Here is a 21,002-nt window from a genome sequence, read left to right on the forward strand (position 1 = left end):
TCTCAAATAAGTAAACGTATCCTTCAGTGAAGGGAGGTGGGGGAGGAAATAGGTAGGTAGGTGGGGCAGGAAATAAAGAGGGGCAAAAGGTCTGAAGCTTTAAAGCATGTAATAAAAAGGCAATCATATTAAGGAAGAATTGAGAGTATGACCATCCTCTAAATATAATTTCTAATTACTTTTAATTTCTAATTTTTAGGCCTAGTATGCCCTAATAAAACAACTCACCAGCATCCAGAAGTTTTCCTCACACGCAGATAACTGATGGTAAGCCTCATAACAGAAGCCTTATCAAGATGCGAACTCACGTTATGGGGAAGTGGCAACTGATGAGCAAGCTCATAAAAAACTTCAGACTCTTTACTTCGCCGAGATCTGGCTGCATCTCTAGACTTTTCTTTTCGACGTTCAGAACTTATCCTATATAACAAAAAGGAATGGGAGTGGGGGGAGAAAAAGAGACAGAAAATTTGTTAGTTTGCCTTTGCTTGAATAAAATTTACATTTTGCTTACCACAGAAGGATTAGAAGATGCTATGTAATTAAATTATATAGAGATTTTTCTACTACATGAAAGTATTTTTAATAAAGAGCTATAGAAATTTTTGGATTACTGCAGACATAAAATCTCTCAACAAGAAGTCCAAGATGAAGCTTTAAACCTGCCTGAAACAGGTGTTTCCTCTCTGGCATGTCAAATTGAAGAGGATGTTTTTGTTTTAGCCCAAATCTGAAAAATAGCCTGTATATGAAGGCTGCATCTTCATAGCCATTCAAAAAGTCGCAACATAGAGAATTCATGATTAGGTCTAGAGAAATGGAAGTTGTGCATAGTAACTTGAAAGCAGGTGTTTTTAAACAGATAGAACAGTAATAGCTACAAATAAATTTTTGACTCAAGTTTTCTTTTGACTCCAATACTCTCCCACCCTCCCTTTTACCATATGAGCAGTAGTGACTATAAGCTATAGGAATTTATATTAGCAGCTATAATAAACTACTGTTTTCAGGTTGCTTACTCCCTTAAAAGCCCCTTATCTATGACTAGCACAACAGGTACTAACTAAATGTGGGGTTATGAAAAACAAAGATGTGGCACAGTACTAAGAATTTAAAGGAATGTATTAATAAAGATTAACAAAGGTGTTAATAAGTTATCTTTGGGAAACTCTTCCAAGAATAAGATCAGTAAAAAATATTTTCATAAATCAGATCATGCAGAGTCGAGTTTCTCTGCTTAACTGCATAGCAACAAAGCTAAACTGGGTTCTGTCCTTAACTTCTTCTTTAATAGCTAGCTATTAAAATCTACAATGGGCCAAACACTGCCCTCTACAAGGTGCTTAGTTCTAACAACCTATAAATTGGTTAAATATTATCAGATGATGAAATGGGGGATGCAGCTGTTTAAAAATAGCCAGTAGTGTAGCGGATGGGATTTGAACCCAGGTGTTGTAATAACATGTGAATAACAAGTTGTATTGTGACAACAGTGATAAGATAGTTTTTAGAACTTATTCAGGTTCATATGCTTCTCTGACTTTTATACTTTAATAAGGAATATCAACAGTTACTGTTGTTAGAACTGAACTTTGATATAAAAATTTCAATTCAAGCATCCAGATCAATTTAACTTGAATATTTTTAGATTTAAGGTGAGCTATTAAAAACTATTACTACTTATAACTACTTACCTATGTGAACCCGGATTTTCTCAATGCTATACAATTTAAATTAAAAAACTAAAATAAAATAGACAACGAGGCTATGAAAATGTAACAATGTTAATAACACGAAACATTATTTTTTATGTGCCTTAAAACTGCCTCATTGTCCTCATTGACTTTAAGAAAATGTTTTAAATTTGAACTTAAAAATAAAGTGTACAATAATAAAAGTATTTAAAAATATATTTTATACATATACTAAAGTTCGGCGGGGGAAGGGGATGAAGGAGAGATCCAGTGTGTCTGTCCCCTAGCATCTGGGATACTGTTTCCCTCATTTCTTTCCCCTCTTAAATTGGCAAGCTGAGAGGCAGCGATGGCAGAGGAAAACAGAATCTTATCTGGTTCAAGTAAAACCACCAAAAAGAGTGCCAATCAATGATCTCATGATAAACATGAATATTAGTTCAAATGCCACAATTACTAGATGATCCGAATTTTATCAGCAACTTTCAGACTTAGTAGCCCTTTTTTTTATTATTTATTTACCACAAGTAAAGGTCAGAAACAAAGTGATACTCAACCAAATCTAAGTTACCAAAATGACTACCCAAACAAAACTGTGGAAAATTTAAATCCTTTTCATTACCTTTGTCTGATCAAGCTAACCATAACCATGGTGATGGATTATCTCCATACTTTTAAAAATACTTGTATTGTCCAGAACTTTGAAGATTATGATTGCTCAAGATGTGGCAACTAAATTTATAAGACAAATTTCTAATTACCAAGATAAGTATTCTTAAGTCATTATTATAAAGTTCAAAATATGTTTTCTTCACATCTCCAAAGACATAAAAGAGGTACAGGGTTTGGCTTTAAATTTAGGACTTGACCCTAAGCTATTTGGAGGGACTCATGGCCAGGGCTCTTTCCTGGAGTCTGCTCATAATCCAAAATCCTAATTGAAAGGCATCTGCAATGGCAATGTTCTCTGCTTCACTGTCCACCATTTCTCCAAAGCAAGGCAACCTTTAACGGGTACTGCCAACCACAAAGGGGAGAGAATCAGAGCACATTACCGCATATACTCCCAATATACTTCATTTTTAATTTGTACAGAGAAACTATTTGAACATCTTAGCTCACACTAATGTTGGTATTGTATTTGCTCAATATCTGGATCCCTACAATAAAATCAATCTGCATACTCACTTCAAGATATCTGGCTAGGCATAAGCAATTGCCAAGATACCTAAATCACACACAAAGTATCATGAGAGAAAAGATTGAAGAGAATTTTCCCCTTCTAACATTTACTGAGCACTTACTATGCACCAGGCACTGTGTTAACTGCTTTTATGTATTAGCTAATTTAATGATCATAACTCTAGAGAACCAAAACACAAGAGGGGATATAGCCTTCCTGAAACTCAGAATAACCTCCTACACTCAAGAAACAGTCATTCGATAAATATTTATTGAGCATCTATCAAGTACCATGGACTGTGCTAGGTACTAGGACTATATGGATAAGCAAAACAGCCCTGATGAGGCTTAAACAGCCTCCCACTTAAGTCTACTGAAATAGCTATATCCCCAAATGCAGGTCTAGTTGCATGATAATCACTTAAGGGACATTAAGCAACATTTCAAACTTCTGGGCTCTATCTTTGTAAATTCTGATTCAGTAGATCTGAAGCAGGGCCCACAAATCTGGATTTTTAAAACTCCAAAGGTGCAGATACACAGTGAAATTTGGGAACCACTGACTGAACTCATCCTTCCCTTACTTCACTTTAATTTTTCCCTCAAATTACTATCACAATGATCCTTCCAAAATAAGAAACCTGATATTATGTCCTTACAATTCCATCAGATGTACACAGGGCAAAGTATAATTATTTCCAACAAAACCCATCCTTATCTAGCTCCCTGCTCATCTCTTCACCCTCAATTCCCACGTTCTTCAGACACACTAGTTAATCAAAAGCATAATACAGACAGTCCTCGGGTTACGTTGTCATCTCCCATTTATTTATATAAAAAAAGTTCCATCATTTCGATGTATGTACATATGTGCTTTATGTTTTTTTTTATTTATTTACAAGTGAAGGTCAGGAATTGTTATCTTTCTTTTAATTTTTTTTTACTGTTTCACTTCATTACTGTTGTGTACGTGCTCCATGTGAGTGATGTAGGTGCTTATGTAGGTGAGTTCCGACTTAGGGCAAAAATCGCATTACGTCGCACCATAGGAACGGATCTCTGACGTAACCCGAGGACCTACTGTATTCCATTCCTTCTGGTTCACTCACCCCGCTCTCTCTGCCTGGAGTACTCTTGAATATGTGGCCTGGTAAGTTTATGTGAGAAACTTTCCATTTTTAACTCTAGCATCACTTTGTTTCTGTTCCGTCTTCTAAAACTGCTCCTTTCTCCTAGATCTGACCACTTTGGTTATTTTGCTGTATTTTATCTTCCTCAACAATCCTTAAAAGCTTCTTGAAGACAGGAAACAGACTTATTTATCTTTGTACTATTAGTAGGGATGTGTGTTTTACTTGGCTTTAGTACTGGCTCAAATCTGCTATTTGACCTTGACTTCAGCTCATGGAAGGTTGACTGTCCTTTGAATATTCTTTTTGGGATCCCTGAATTTGTGCTTTATCAGTGCTCCTGTGATCCTACAGATTACAATCATAATTAAACAGCATAATAATGTCAGAACTATGAATAAGGCATACTATTGGATTTACTGTGATTATCTGGATAAGCACTTACAAATACAGGTAAATAGATGTAAGTGGGGGAAAAAAATCAACCAAGCAGTATAAAGGGAACAGCACAAATATCACCAAGGAGAGTTAAGTGATCTTTCGAGAGAGGAGATTTAGAGGCACAGGGAGAAGAGAGCTGAGAATGTAGGATACAAATTTGCTGAAAAGAGGTTCAAGGTTTAAAGATTATTTTCTTCATCACTACAATCTACAATGTCTTTTATTGTTTTGTCCTAAGCTTACTAGTATGTGGTCAGGACAATACATCAGTGATAGTTAATGTTGTTAATCAATTTACAATCAACACCTTTATCACTTTTATAAATGTCTTTCTAGCCCGGCTGGAAACACAAGATTTGACTCATTTTGTTTTCTACAGCCTTTTTCAAGAAAGTGTTAGAATTTTCATCATTAAGACATGAAAGTTTCTTTAAGTTGATTTCTAATCCTAGTGGCTTTTTCTCCAAGCCTGGTTACTCTTAGACAAGTATTTCATATTTATTAGGAGTATTCTTATTATTAATAAGATCTGTTGTTATACCTTCTATCTGATAATTGCTACAAAACCAGAACACTTCAAACAGATGTTTACTTTTTAAAAATCCATACTTAATGAAAAAAAATAGCAAAAATCTGACACTTCAAATTAAATATAAATTACATTTTTAGGACATCTAACTATTATTCATAATTATTTTTTCCAGAAAGATGTCTTGAGTTCTAATCATTATCAATAAACTTAAAAATCAAATTTTAGTATAATCATGTTAGAGAATGTCATTCATTTAGTCCAGTGGTCGGCAAACTCATTAGTCAACAGAGCGGCAAACTGCGGCTCGTGAGCCGAGCAGTTTGCCGACCACTGATTTAGTCAATAAATATTTCTTAATCATCTCCTATGAGCCAAACCCTGTTCTCAGCATGGGGCATAGTTCAATAAACAAAAGAGACCAAGTTGCTACCCTCATGGAGCATACATTCTAGTTATCTTTGGTTCTTGCCTTTATTCAATAGTAGTTACCAGGGTCAATCCCTAACTGACAAAACATTAGTTACAGCAATAATCTTTTTATAAAATCAAGTAACATAATATTTTAGGAGACAAGGAAACATCTACAAAAATTAATCTGTGCTTACAGTAGATGTTACAATATTGTACTATGTAAAAAGAGCAAGTTATACAATGAAATTTGAGCATGAATCCATTTCTCTGTATGGGTATGTAATGCATGTCTACTAGTATATAGAGAAATAAATGTGTATATATGTATACACACATACATATGGACATATCATCTATAAATGCAGATAAAACCAGAAAGATACAATGATATATGTTAGCAAAGTTTACAAAATATTAGCAATAGATTTTCAAGATGACAGAATTACAGATTTTGTACTTTAAAATTCACTAATAAACTGATACCATCAATGTACCTGCATTTGTTAGAAAAATCAGAAAGACTTTTAGTATAAACTAACTTTTAAACTTATTTTCCAAGAAGAGGAAAGTTAAGAACGAGTAAGCAGTATAATTTAATACTTTCAACTTTGCATTCTAATCTAATTTTCAGGTTTTGAAAATTCAGCATTTCATAATTTGAAATTCCAAAAATACAGGTGAAATGGTTCGTTTCTAAAGGAAAATATTCAAAACATATATACACTTATTTTATTTTTGAAAGCAATTTAAATTTCTTGCTTTAGGTGATCATTATCTTACTGGCATGGTAATATTTCTTAAATACCCACAATTAGAAAAAAGATGGATTATTCACCTTCCAATAACCTCACAAAAATGCTTAAATACTTGATATTCTAATGTTGCAGTAAAATAAATAGGGAAAAAGAATCATTATTTTAAATTAGAGGGTACATTCTGAAAATGAAATCTTTGTCACATTTATTTATACATTAATTAGCTAATAGACTTATAACTATTTATATTAATGTATATTTATGTTCTGTTTATTTTAAAAAATATGCTTGCCCTAGCCACTTTGGCTCAATGGATAGAGCACTGGTCTGCAGACTGATGGGTCCCAGGTTCAATTCCGGTCAAGGGCACATGCCAGAGTTGTGGGCTCGATCCCCAGTAGGGAGCGTGCAGGAGGCAACCGATCAATGATTCTCTCTCATTATTGATGTTTCTATCTCTCTCTCCCTCTCCCTTCCTCTCTGAAATCAACTTTTTAAAAAAAATGCTTTTGGTTCTGGCCAGTGTGCTAAGTGGTTAGAGCATAGGCCCTTGCACCAAAGGCTTTTTGGGTTTCCCTGGTCAAGGGCAGTACCTTCGTTGCAGTTTCTATCTCTGGCCCAGATCCAGGTTGGGGCGCATGTGGAAGGGATCCAATCAATGTCTCTGTCTCTGTCTCTGTCTCTCGTTCGTATGGATGTTTATCTGTTTCTCTCCCTCACTCCCTCTCTCCCTTCCACTCTCTTTAAAAAAATCAATGGAAACACAAGAATAAACTCAAAATGGATAAAAAAAAAAAACAACAACAACAACAAAAAAACAACTTAAATGTAAGGCGTGAAACCATAAAAGTCCTAGAAAAAACCATAGGCACCAAAATCTCAGACATCTCTCGTATCAATAAGTTTACTGATACATCTCCTAGGACAATGGAAACTAAGGAGAAAATAAACAAATGGGACTACATTACAATAAAAAGCTTCTACACTGCAACAGAAACCATCAACAAAATAACAAGAGAGCCCACTACATGGGAGAACATATTTATTTGCCAATTATACATCCGATAAGGGGTTAATCTCCAAAATATATAGGGAATTCATACAACTTAACAAAAGGAAAACAAACAAAACAATTTAAAAATGGGCAAAGGACCTAGACATTTCTCCAAAGTGGACATACAGAAAGCCAAGAGACATGAAAAAATGCTCAAAGTCACTAATCATCCAAGAAGTGCAGATCAAAACAACAATGAGATATCGCCTCACACCTGTCAGAATAGCTGTCATCAACAAATTAACAAAGGACAAGTGTTGGTGAGGTTGTGGGGAAAAGGGAACCCTAGTACACTGATGGTGGGAATGCAGACTGGTGCAGCCACTGTGGAAAACAGTATGGAGTTTCCTCAAAAAAATAAAAATGGAACTCCCATTTGACCCCGTGAACCCACTTCTAGGAATATATCCCAAGAAACTAGAAACACCAATCAGAAAGAATATATGCACCCCTATGTTCATAGCAGCAACTATTTACAATAGCTAAGATTTGGAAACAGCCTAAGTGCCCATCAGCAGATGAGTGGATAAAAAAACTATGGTACATCTACACAATGGAATACTACATGGCAGTAAAAAAGAACTCTTACCATTTGCATGGATAGACCTGGAGAATATTATGCTGAGAGAAATAAGCCAGTCAGAGAAAGGTAAGTATCACATGATCTCACTCATATGTAGAATCTAATGAACCAAATAAACTGATGATCAAAAATAGACCCAGAGACATACTAGGGCAGAAGCATGAACAGACTATTGAACCTCAGAAGGCAGGCAGGGGCGGGCAGGTGGGAAGAGACCAAGCAATGAACTTGTATGCATATACTAGTATGCATAACCTGTGGACATAGAAAATGGGGTGGCGAAGGCCTAGGGGGAGAGGAGGGGAATGGCAGTGGGCTGGAAGAGGTTAATGTGGGAGAAAGGACTTATGTAATACTTTCAACAATAAATATTAAAAAAAATACAGAGACAAAAAAAATCAACAAGTAAATAAATACAAGTCAATGGAAAAATATTTATTTTTATTTTATTTATTTAAATAGGGTGAGGATTGACAACACACACACACACACACACACACACACACACACACACACACGTATTTTAGATTATTCCTAAATAGTGGTTTCAATCAATTCTCTCCTGGTTCAGAATTGGTATTGATTCTCTCAAAAAATCCCTGATCACTTACAATGTAAAGTACCAGATAAATAACACAAAAAATGTGGATATGAAACTTTTTCTCTAAGATGGAGGTTCTCAACATTTAGCTTGCACCACAACCACATGGAGGGATTCTTAAAACACAAATTACTGGGCTTTACCCCCAGAGTCTCTGATTTAGGAGCTCTGTATAGTGCCTGAAAATCTGCATTTCTAACAAATTAGTATAATTAATGCTGGTCTGGAGAACACTTTGAGCCCCTCTGCTCTAAGACAATACTTCTTGCCCTGGACAGGTGGCTCAGTTGGTTGGAACAATGTCCCATACACCAAAAGGTTGTGGGTTCAATCTCTGTTCAAGGCATGTTCAGGAGGCAACTATCAGTGTTTCTCTATCCTCGGGTGAGGAGAAGAAGGGAAGGGGGAGGGGGAGGGGGAGGGGGAGGGGGAGGGGGGAGGGGGGAGGGGGAGGGGGAGGGGGAAGGGAAGGGAAGGGAAGGGAAGGGAAGGGAAGGGAAGGGAAGGGAAGGGAAGGGAAGGGAAGGGAAGGGAAGGGAAGGGAAGGAAAAGGATTGTTCATTCACACTCAAAATGGTTTATTAAAACTTTCTCTTTATAAAAATAAATTTCAAAAAAAACCACACAAAACTTTCTCTTAATAAATCTGCCCAAATGCTTTATAAATACAGGAAACAGAGTGAGCCTCCAAGACATTTACATTGCCACATACTTAGAACTCAGTAACTATATACACTAAGGACTTAGACCAGATTAGTCAGTGGTTGACTGGTGGTAAATATCACAATCACCACCAGAATTTTTAGGCCCCAGATATATACGTGCTAGATTCCAACCTTGGAAATTCAAATTGTAGGCTTGGCATGTCTGTTTAAAAACAGTTTCACAGGTGATTCTGGGGAGCACTCTTATCTGTTCAAGGTGTATGTTTCATCTTTTGGCGCTTGTAAAATTTAGATTCCTGAGTTACCAAATCAGAATCTCTGAAGGTGGGTACCTGGGATTCCTCATATTAACTAAACACCCAGGTGATTCTTAAGCAACACGAGTTTGAGAACCATTAGCAGGTCTTATAGCAGAGATTTAACAGGTTAACTAGCAAATTCTGAAAAAATAAGAAAAATTTATTTTTAGCTGTAACTACATATGCATAATATGACAATTATGTTTGTCAGGAAGAACATTGAGCGGAGTGGGTTGGGCAATACTGCATAGAGCAAGGTACAATTGCTGGGAATAAGAAGCTAAAGGTACAATTTAAGGACAGGCCAGTAATAAAGTGTGTACTTAATAAAATCCAATAACTTGGCTTCAAAAATATTAGATCATGATCAGGCTTCAAAGATGACCAAATGAAAAATGTGGTAATGTGGAATGGTTTTCTAAATTCTTTGAAATAATTTTTACAAAGTAACCTTTGAATAACAGCTGTATTAATTGCTTTCCCAAAATCATATCACCTACTCTACCACTCTTTTCCCTTTCCATTACCTCCCTCTCTCAGCTGGTAGATATTTTTCTTTCCATTTCCCTTATTATATAGTTTCTGACAGTAACAGACGTGAGACTGGAACTTAAGAAGTCAATGGCACTAAACTTAATGTGTGTATTTTTGTACTGAGAAGAATGTGTCTTTAATTACTTAATATAAGAGAAGATATATAAATTTTAATAATCATGTATGTATATAACAAAAAAATTCACATGTATCAGAATAAAGGCAAACACATAGAAATCATACCCAGAAAGTTGTTCCTATTTAGTTTAAAACCCTGAGCATGATAAAGATTCTGGAAACAATGACAAAGGAAAAGTTCTAAAGCAAATGGCTTAGTTTTCTATACTAATTTATCCTATCCAAGGCTACCAAATAAATTTCCCCAAAAAACCCTCTGATCCTGTTTCTTGTCTATAAAAAGGGGTTAAGTAACACCGTTAGTAAGTGGCAGCGCTCGGAGTCCACCTGAGACTGAAGTCCACATCTACTAGTATACTAATAAAAGGGTAATATGCTAATTAGACCTGACGTCTTCCAGACATCCTTCAGGACAAAGCTATGGTGTCAGGGGCAATCAGGCCGGCAGGGGAGAGCAGTTAGGGGTGATCAGGCAGGCAGGCAGGCAGGCAGGCAAAGGCAGTTAGGAGCAATCAGGCAGGCAGGGGAGCAGTTAGGGGCATCAGGCAGGCAGGCAGAGTGGTTAGTGGCAATCAGGAAGGCAGGTAGGTGAGCGGTTAGGAGCCAGCGGTCCCAGATTCTGAAAGGGATCGGGCCTAAACCGGCAGTCGGACATCCCCCAAGGGGTTCTGGATTGGAGAGGGTGCAGGCCAGGCTGAGGGACCCCTCCCCTCATGTACAAATTTTGTGCACCGGGCCTCTAGTCTATACTAATAAAAGGATAATATGCTAATTAGACCGGACGTCTTCTGGACAAAGCCGCAGGGGCTGTGAGGGCCAAGCGCCAGCAGCCATGGTGGCTGCGAGGGCTGAGGGCCAGCGGTGTGGGAGAGGTGGCGGTGTGGGAGAGGCGGCGGTGCAGGAGAGGCAGCAGCACGGACTGGTCCAGCACCGCGGCCCCTTTCGCAGAGGCAGCGGGAGAGGGCGCTGTGCAGTCCTGAGCCCAGTGCCACCCCTTCTGCAGAAGCAGCCACAGAGGCAGCAGCGCGAGCCCTGTCCAGGTGCAATGCCTCTGCAGAGACTGGACAGGGTGTGACCTGCTGTGCCTCAACCTCTCACAGCCCCTCCCCCAGCCAGCCTGGCCCCAGATCGCCCCCCACCCACCAGTGGGCAGGGGGCAGGGCCAGCGCTAAGAAGCAAGGGCCGGCAATGGCAGCAGAAGCGGGGTGATGGGGGGGCACCTTCCCCTGATTAGGCCGGTTGCTTCCTGCAGAGGGAGGCCAGACTGCGGCTTAGGAACCCCTGAGGGCTCCCAGACTGTGAGAGGGGGCAGGCCGCGCTGAGGGACATCTCCCCCGCCCTTGTGCACAAATTTTCATGCACTGGGCCTCTAGTATTTAATATAACCCATGCTGTTCCACAAATCATATATATAATTATTAAATTTTAAAATTAAAATAAATTGTTTTTACTTAGGAATAGAAGAGACATGATAACTACCTTAAGATATTTCAAAAGGATGTCATATGGAAGACAGATTCAGCGATTAGTAAGTGGGAGTTACAACATGGCAGGGCTTTGCTCAACAGAGTTAAAGCAGTGTTAAAGGTAAACTCAATCAGAATTTTAAAACTTATTTTGTTGGCTATCTAAGGAGAAAAAGCATATTCTTTTTTTAAAAAAGGTACATTTTATGGATGAATCAATTAAGACTCAAAACTGAATATTCAACTGTGGCCTGAGCCATCAACAATTCAATGCTTTGCTTGACAAGTTAGATGCACAAAATAAATGTACAACAATCTGTTATAGAGTGGTTAGGTGCTAGAGTAGTGGTCAAGGATTGAAACAAAAATTTTGAACCATTGAAATAAATCACCTTATTTACATTATCCAAGAAAGACCCCTTCTTCCATTCACAGTGAATGCTTTGACTATCAGTTTGACATATTTAAACATTTTAGCTACATTCTCTGCAAAGGCAGGCAATTTCCAACTCTTTTCTTCTAACAGGTTACATAAAAGACATTTAATGAATTGATACCAAAAGAAAAGTAGGCTTTCTTAATTTCCCAACCTTTGACAGCCAATTAAACAACCTTGAGAATATATTTCTTCCTTTACTATTACAATATGGAAAAATGATTATTTTAGGATAACATGTATATACAAACAAACAAACAAAAACACAAATAACCCCTTCATTTAATTTGCAAAGACCAGATATTCATGGGAAAAAGTATCAACATAGAGGAAAAGCAGCACTAATTATTCTACCACTACTATAAGTTCACAATGTTTGAACCAAAGGGACTACATCAGCCTTTGTCAGATTGTCCCAAAGAAGGCTTGAATGAGTCTGACTGAGCAATATCTAGAGATTTCAAGGAAGTGAAACTCTTCTGAAAACAACTTAATAATTACAATAATAGGAATGTAATAACAGTTCCTAATTAATTAAGCCCTTACTTTGTGCCAAGAAATGTTCTGTTTCATATGGGTTAATGTCTCTTTTATCCTCATGACAATGCTTATAATAAGGCAATTATTCTTACTCTAATTTACAAATGAAGAAAGTGAGATGTAGAAAGAGGAAAAAGCAACTGGTGCAAAATCACAGTTAGTATATGGTAAACTAAGCAGCCAATCTCTAGAGCCTAATCTTTTAACCATTAGTCATTACTACCTCTTTCTTAAGGAATTGAAATGAAAACCCTAATCATCCATGGTAGAAGAGACTTAAGTTCCCAAAAGGCAAAGCAAGAACATTTGCTGAATGACTATGCTTGGTAGAAAACGCTATAGGATATGAATTCAAGTGATTTGCAAAAAAACACCTATAGCCCATTCATTACAATGCCAGTATTGATCCAAAATACTGTATAATGAAATAATTAATCTACATCAAGATAATCAAATAATCTACAATCAGACATTTGACTCATGTAATCAGGGAACCCCATTGGCATGGTCAAAAATAAATTGCCCAGGCAGGGCAAACTGGCATTCATCTAGAAAACTGATACATGGGTACTAGAAGTGAAAGTTTCTTTTGATTTTTACTATCACAAACTATGGATACAGGCACAGAAGGCTAATGGCCATCTTTCATATCATATAGATAGCCTATTAGTGACAGAATGAAGCCAACATGCAAACACAGCAACGGCATATAAACCAAGTAATACTCAAGAGAAAGTCAGGGATGATACTCTGAGGACAGCACCTGATACTCAATATCTAATTGTCCCTTAAACCAAAGCTAGATTGTGAGCCAACAACTGCCTTAATTTCCCCCTTAAACTAGTTTGAGTTGTGTTTCATCACTTGAAATAACAAGAATACTAATACACTTATCAAACTGCTAATGTTTAAAATTAAAAAAGCAAACTTTAATGATGATAAAGTACAAGAAAATGGCATTCTCATACACTGCTAGAGTATAAACTGGTCCAAACTTTCTGGAAGTTTACAGTAGACTTAAGAAATATTTGCTAAAGATAAAATAAGGGTAAAGATACTTTCCACACATTTACCAAGCTGATTTTCTGCAGAGTCATATACCTCTTTTAGCAAACTTTTTAACTCAGTGTTATGATATATAGATTGGCAGCCACTTTTTTTTCTTTCTGAATAGACAGATAACAATAATTTATTTTGTTGGAAAGGACAGAAATGAGATTCAAATTATAAGAGCAATATATTTTTTTGATTCTTTATTGTTAAAGTATTACATGCAGTATTACATATGTCTCCCTTTCCCCCCACTGACCTCTCTCAGGCCACCCCCACACCCCAGCATATGCCCTCACCCCCCTAGTGTTTATGTCCGTTGGTTATGCTTATATGCATGCATACAAATCCTTTGGTTGATCTCTTACCCCCTTCCCGCTCCCCTCCCTCCCCTCCCGCCCCGCTGCCTTCCCTCTGAAGTTTGAGGGTCTATTTGATGCTTCTCTGTCTCTGGATCTATTTCTTTCTCTTTTTAAAAAAATGTATTTTATTGACTTAGAGAGGAAGGGAGAGGGAGAGTTAGAAACATGGATGAGAGAGAAACATCGATCAGCTGCCTCCTGCAAACCCCCTACTGGGGAGGTGCCAGCAATCAAAGTACATGCCCTTGACCAGAATCGAACCTGGGACCCTTCAGTCCACAGGCCGAAGCTCTATCCAATGAGCCAGACCAGCTAGGGCTCTGGATCTATTTCTGATCATCAGTTTATGTTGTTCATTATATTCCACAAATGAATGCGATCATGTGATATTTATCTTTCTCCGACTTGCTTATTTCGCTTAGCATAATGCTCTCTATGTCCATCCATGTTGTTGCAAATGTAAGAGTTCTTTTTTTTTTTACAGCATCCTAGTATTCCATTGTGTAGATGTACCACAGTTTTCTAATCCACTCATCTGCTGATGGGCACTTAGGATGTTTCCAAATCTTGGCTATTATAAATTGTGCTACTATGAACACAGGGGTGCATATATCCTTTCTGATTGGTGTTCCCGATTTCTTCGGATATATTCCTAGAAGTGGGTTCACGGGGTCAAATGGGAGTTCCATTTTTAATTTTTTGAGGAAACTCCATACTGTTTTCCACAGTGACAGCCACTAACTTTTAACATACCTTAAAGTAGGGTAATGAGTTACTTTCAAGGGCAAGTATATGTTACTCAGCAGTATTTATTAACAAAATGTTTGCTAGCCTGGTTCTAACATGACAGTTAAGATCAGCTGAACAACTAAAAGGTTACATCCTAGGGCCAGTTTTCTTATAAAAACAAGTCATTTCAAGTATTGTATAAATCTTTTCAAACAAAGTTACTAGTTAGTTAAATGGGACTTACCGACAATAGAACAGGTATAGAATATTTTAAACAGTAAGCATTTTTCCAGAAAAAACAAAACAAAAAACAACAAAGAAACCCCCTGGCAAACCAAATTTTTCTAAGTCTCTAGGAAAACTTATTATTTTAGAGGTGTTTAACCTTACTTCTGATAAAGCTTCCACTGGCAACTGTTCTCTGTTGTTAGCTTTAAAATGGTTAACAAACCCTTAAAAATACAATCACTTCAACACATCCATTAAAACGGCTACATTGAAAAAAAAAAAAAAAAACCTCTCAGAAAATAGCAAGTGTGGAGGAGAAAGTGGACAAAACCCATGTGCACTGTTGGTGGAAAAATAAAATGGTGCAGCCACTACTGGAAAGAAAATAGTATGGTGGTTCCTTCCAAAATTAAAAAATAGAGTTACCACATGATCCAGCAATCCCACTTCTGGAAATTGAATCACAACTGAAATTAAGATCTTGAAGAGATGTTTATAAACTCATGCTCATAGTAGCACTATTCACAATAACCAACAGGTGGGAGCATCCGAAGTGTTCATGGAAAGATGAATGGATAAACAAAATGTGGTATACAACAGGATATTATTCAATCTTAAAAAGGAAATTCTCACACTTGCTACAACGAAGATTAATCTTGAGGACATTATGTTAAATGAAATAAACCAGTCAACTGGATGATTCCACTTATATAGGCAGTATTTAGTTATCAAATCCATATGAAAGCAGAATGATGGCTGCCGGGGCGAGGAGGAGGGGGAAATTGATAGTAGTTGTTCAGTGGTTATAGAATTTCAATTTTACAAGATGAAAGAATTCTGGAGATTGGTTATACTTCAACACTATTGAATTGTACACTAGGAAGTGATTAAAATGGGAAATTTTATGGGTCTTTTTAAAAAACCACAATTGTAGATTTTACATGTTATATTTTTCTAAAAAAGGTCATGTCTGGCAAACTCATATGGGTTTATTTATTTTTAGTGCAAAAAACACAAATTTCTATATAAAACTCAATGGACATACAAAAATAGTTAATTCTTCATGCTCTAGGAGACACAGAAGGATAAAATTATTTTTAAAATTCCAAGACCTATAGTTAACTTAAAAGTCTCATCATACTTTTACCAAAAATACTGAGCAACAAGAAGATTGGCTTATCTTAGTTTCAAATTATTTTTCTAATCCTATAGTTAAGCAGAAAACATACACAGCACATACACAAATAGCAGAAGGCTAAGTAAAATCCATCAACTGGATAATTAGTTCCAACACTAAAAAAAAAAAAAAAAGAAAAGAAAAGAAACAAACAAAAAAGAAAATGTTCTTTTTATTAATTAAGATCAGTTTCTTAATAGAAAATGAATCCAACAACACATTTAAATTAAGATTATTTCTTCTAGTTGAGAAACAGGCATGTTAACAGTCTTAGATAAGATTTTAATCTTTCTAAAGAAATACCTAAAATTTTAAAAATTGTATTTTAAAACACATCTATGAACATGCACAGTAATCTAACCCAACTCTTTTTTAAAAAATATTTTTTTATTGATTTCAGAGAGGAAGGGAGAATGAGAGAAAGATAGAAACCAATAATGAGAGAGTCATGGATCAGCTGCCTCCTGTACGCCCCACACTGGGGATCCAGCCAGCAACCAGGGCATGTGCCTTTACTGGGGAATCAAAGGGTGATCTCCTGATTCATAGGTCGATGCTCAACCACTGAGCTTACACTGGCTGGGCAAACCCAACTCTAACATGTATGCATAACAGTTTTTAATTTCACCACCAAACACTTTATTGCAAGTTCTTTAAAAAATAAATAAGAGAGTAATCCTCCTGCACTTTCTTACATACTATTCTTAATGTACAACAACAAAATGTACCACAAAAATCTTAACCTTGAGCCTAAATACCAATGAGCTGCAAAGATGATGTAAGTCGGCATGTAGAAAGAGTGGAAGAGTGGGCATTCTTCAAACTGCACAAAATGCTTTACAGTGGAACACATGAACTACCACACTTTATCAGACTAAAACAACATACATCAGTAACACATACATGTGGAAGAGTGCACTAATATTGATTTCATATAAATTGAGCCACAAAAATTAGACTAATAATACATGCTTGAAGCTTTGCCTTAAGATGGAAGCCAATGGTCTTAATCCTACGGAAATTCATAAGCAAAGGTCAGTTTTTCTACCAGGTAGGTTCATATGCTTTACTGGAAACTTTATCAACTCATGTTTAGCAAAAATTAACTATTTATAAAATAATCTAAACTGTAACATAAAAACAAAAATGTTTTAAGTTACTGCCAGTCTTAACACAGCACTGCCTTGCACAATACCTTGTTGAAAAGATCTGTGTGATTAGAATGTGTTCATGATTCTAGTTTCTAAAGTCCAGAGTAAATTAAAAATAACCTATTTGGGGAGAAAACAATGGGTAAGAAATTGTGAAGGGGAACTAGAATAGACAAATCAGATGCTCAAAAAATAATTGATGCTAGATGCCAACATAACTTAGGAATGTACTGTGTTGGTTTTTTTTTGTTTTTTTTTTTTTAACCAGAAAGAACCCCTTTTAAAGCTGTGACTCCAATGTTTGTCTTTTCATTTTAGGAGGCATAGAAAAGATGTATGAGGTGATGAGAAGAGGAATTAAAACAGATATTTGGAAGAACTTGCAAGAGTTTTTAAGTGCATAGAAGTGTAAAGGTTCTAGTTTAAATGCTTTTTTTTCAAGTACTCAGTGTTACCAAGACTCCTAAACCAGGCACTGGGCATTATCTCATTTAATCTTCACAATAACTGCTAATTTAGCCATTATTGCCATCATTTCAAAAGGAGGACATAGGCTCAGAAGCATTCAGTAATTTGCCCAAGCTCACAAAGCAAACAAAGTGAAAAGGGTGGACTCTAACTCAGAGGTGTTTGGCTCAAGATTCTATACTTCTAACTACCAGACAAGTCTTCAAACAAGTGGAAATCAAAGTAAAATTGTAACAAAAAAAAAGTTATTAATAAACTAGAGAGGTTCTTGATTTTTTAATGACTTAAATTAAAGAGGGAGTTAAGGAATGTTCATTCTCAGAGATTTTACTTTAATGATTCAATAACTGTTTTTGAAAAACTTCGAAGGAGTCTGGTCTGAAACCTGAAACCTAACAATAAGCCTTTTGACATTCCTTTGAAATCTAAAAATCTTTATCAATGTGCTATTAAATAAAGCCAGTCCCTACCCCTAAGGAAGCAACATCGAAGGCCCTATGTTAAATCTATTATAACTATACCCATCCTCTGTTCTGAGATCTTCTATTTCTTCAACTATGAGTTTTCTAGACCTTCTTTTAAAAAGACAAATTTGTTTCCCTCACCCAGATACTGGCTGCTCATTTAAAATGGAAAAACTGTAAGGAGAAAACCCCTGCTCCTCAATCTCTCAGTTATCTTTTCAAAAATCTAAAAATTATTAGTTAGAAAAGGACAAAAACAAGACATCTATAACAAACAGCTAAACTACTAAAATTAAGTAGCCACCATTTATTAGGCATTGAACTCAATTTCTCAGATTTAAGAACCTCTGTATTAAGAAATATGATTCAATCTGATCCCAATTTTTGCTGAATTTTCAAATGAGAAAAAGTTTGAAATAACAGATGGGACTGAGGAAAATCTAAGAACTAAGTTAGAGTTGGGGTGATGCATAATAGCTAATTAATTCATTTATATTAAAGCCACTTAGGATATTCTCAACTGATGAGTTACAAAGGACATATAAGGACAATATTGCCTATGAAAAGGAAGTGACTGGTGCATAACTTGCTGCACAGTATTAAGTATGATTCAGCATATAAAACGGACAGAAAATTGGCACTACACAAAGGTAATGTGCCTTAGGTTTACAGTGTAACAGCCGCATCATTTCATCAAAAGCACTGTGATCACTTCTGCAAAATTAATTGCAATTTATTTTTGGCAACTCTTGGAAGTCAGTCTAGACCTGTTTAGTCACTTTTTAAATTTTATAAGTGCTTTCTCTGGTGTATACAAACTTAAAATTTATCTTGAATTAGGTAAATAATTTTTCTTCAATTTTGGTCTTATTGAATAAGGAACAAAAAGGCACCTACAAAATAGCAAGAACATAAACAAGTTTATCTTCTGTTGATATTGATAAGGGAAATTAATCTCTCCTTGAAGAGTGGAAGGATTTAACAGTAAAGCCAATCTACTAACCATAACTCTTACTATAAATCTCCAATTCCTTAAAATGATTTCCTCAAAGGCTAAAATAACAAATTGGATCAAATTGTGTGTGTGCGCGCGCGCGGACTGGGGGTAAGAGGGTGTCACTCTTAATCCCACCAGTTCACCTAACAATTCTTAATCCTGTAATATACCACTTAGAGCGCATGAAGTTCTAACAGAATGATTATTTACTTCGGATATTTTTGAAGATTTTCCTTTAATATACTTCATTCAGGAAAACGGGACAGTTCTAAAATTTTTAGTGATGCATTTCATTTGCTCTGATCCCATTACTTTTTTTTCAATCTCATTAAAAAATGTTTGCCTAAATACAGACAGCCGCTACATTTTCACTAAAATACTTCAAGAATTAATGAGGCACATATTCATTCGTAATGTCTGGGCTCTCTTGACAGATAGGAGAACAAGGGTCCAATTCTGATGTCCTCTTTAAAATGTTGCTCTTTCTCTAAATCACCGTTACTCCAAACCTCCGTCTAGGCAACTTTTTCAAGGCGGTGAACACAAAACAAAACCCGCACGTGCGAACTAAAAAAGTTAGCGTCTTCAGGCCATCGCGGCAAATCCCTACTGGCACAAAGGCAGACACCCGCCGCAGCGGGACAGCCCGGGGCAGGATCGCTCCCGACGCCGCGAGCCCCTCGCGGGGGCACCGGGTCCGCGAGCCCCCTTGGGAGCCGGGACCCGCGAGCAGGGTCCGCCCGGGGCCGAGTTTTCAATGGAAACAGAGAGGATGGGGGCGGGAAGGAGCGGAAGCTCGGGTACAAACGGCGGCGACCGAGCTGCGGCTCCCTCACCGGTGTTTCCAGGCGAGTGGGAGTCCACCCGAATCGGGGTACGGGCAAGCTGGCTTTTTGAGGCGGGTAAGGAGGGCGGTGCGAGGCCCCGGCGGCCGGGAAGGGCGGGCGAGCTGGGCCCAGCCCCCGACCCCGAGAAGCACTTTCGTGCGTCTCCCGCCCCCCTCGCCAAGATGGCGACGTGGACAGAGGGGGAGCCCGGCCCGCGAGGTTGGGGGAGCGAGGGGAGGGGAGGGGAGGAAAGGCAGAAACAAAAAGGCGGCCCCCCGAACGCCGAGGCCGGCCCGCGAGCCCGGGCGGCGGCGGGCGGGGGCGCCGGCGGCGGACGCGGCAGGCGGAGGGCATGGGCTTACTTTTTCTTGTCGTTCGCGCCGGCGGCGCCCTCCATGGCGAATTGGTCGCCGCGATGCCTTCACGGCCAGCGCCCCCCAGGCTCGCTCCGGCCTAAGCTCGCTCTCTCCGCACGCGGGGAGAGAAGGAGAGGCACGTCCAGAGGTGCGCAGCCCCTCGTGAGATCAGACGCAGGAGGAACCGGCGGCAATCGCAGGACTCCGGGATGGGCTCAGAGGAGCCTCCCCTCTGGCAGCTTGTCAAGGCCCGGCCGGGCGACCAACTGCAGCGGCGACGAGGGCGATCCTCGCGTCCCCTCGGACGAGGCTGCACTGTGCTCTGTGGAGCTGAGGCAGCGGCAGGGGGCGGGCAATGGCGGGGGCGCGCGCGGGGGCGCGCGCGGGGGGGCGGGCAGGAGAGAGTCGGGGACGCGGCTGCTCGCGGAGCCCGGCGCGCGTTCCCGCAAACCCGCCTCACCTGAGGGGGAGGCGGGTTCCCTGAGAGCCAATGGCGAGCGACGCAGGCGGCCAGGCCCCACCCCAGCCCACGTTTGTTTCAGCCAATCGGGAGCCGGTCAGCTGAGGCACAGCTGGGCAGCGCTCACGTGCTCGTCTGTGTGCAGCTGCGGAGGAAAGAGAAAGGATCTGGGCCGCGGCCAGCCTGGTCTGGGAACCTGCTTTTTTTTCAAACCAGGGACAGTGGCTGACTTTGGGAGGCGCTGCTGAAAAGGGATTTCGATATGTGGGTTT

At 38.5% G+C, this 21,002-nt stretch overlaps 1 protein-coding gene across 1 annotated transcript in view; it reads right to left on the reverse strand.

Annotated features, from left to right (window-relative positions):
- The window catches only part of HIF1A (hypoxia inducible factor 1 subunit alpha), a 50,003-nt gene extending 29,422 nt beyond the window's left edge, over positions 1-20,581 (reverse strand). The window contains 3 exon segments of the mRNA XM_080642291.1: positions 229-244; positions 246-420; positions 20,277-20,581. Of these exon segments, the coding sequence (XP_080498417.1) occupies positions 229-244; positions 246-420; positions 20,277-20,311 (226 nt within the window). The 5' untranslated portion in view covers positions 20,312-20,581.
- Between the last annotated feature and the right edge of the window lie 421 nt (positions 20,582-21,002).

The sequence above is a fragment of the Plecotus auritus genome, assembly GCF_963455305.1.
Source record: "Plecotus auritus genome assembly, chromosome: 1".
Classification (NCBI taxonomy): Eukaryota; Metazoa; Chordata; class Mammalia; order Chiroptera; family Vespertilionidae; genus Plecotus; species Plecotus auritus.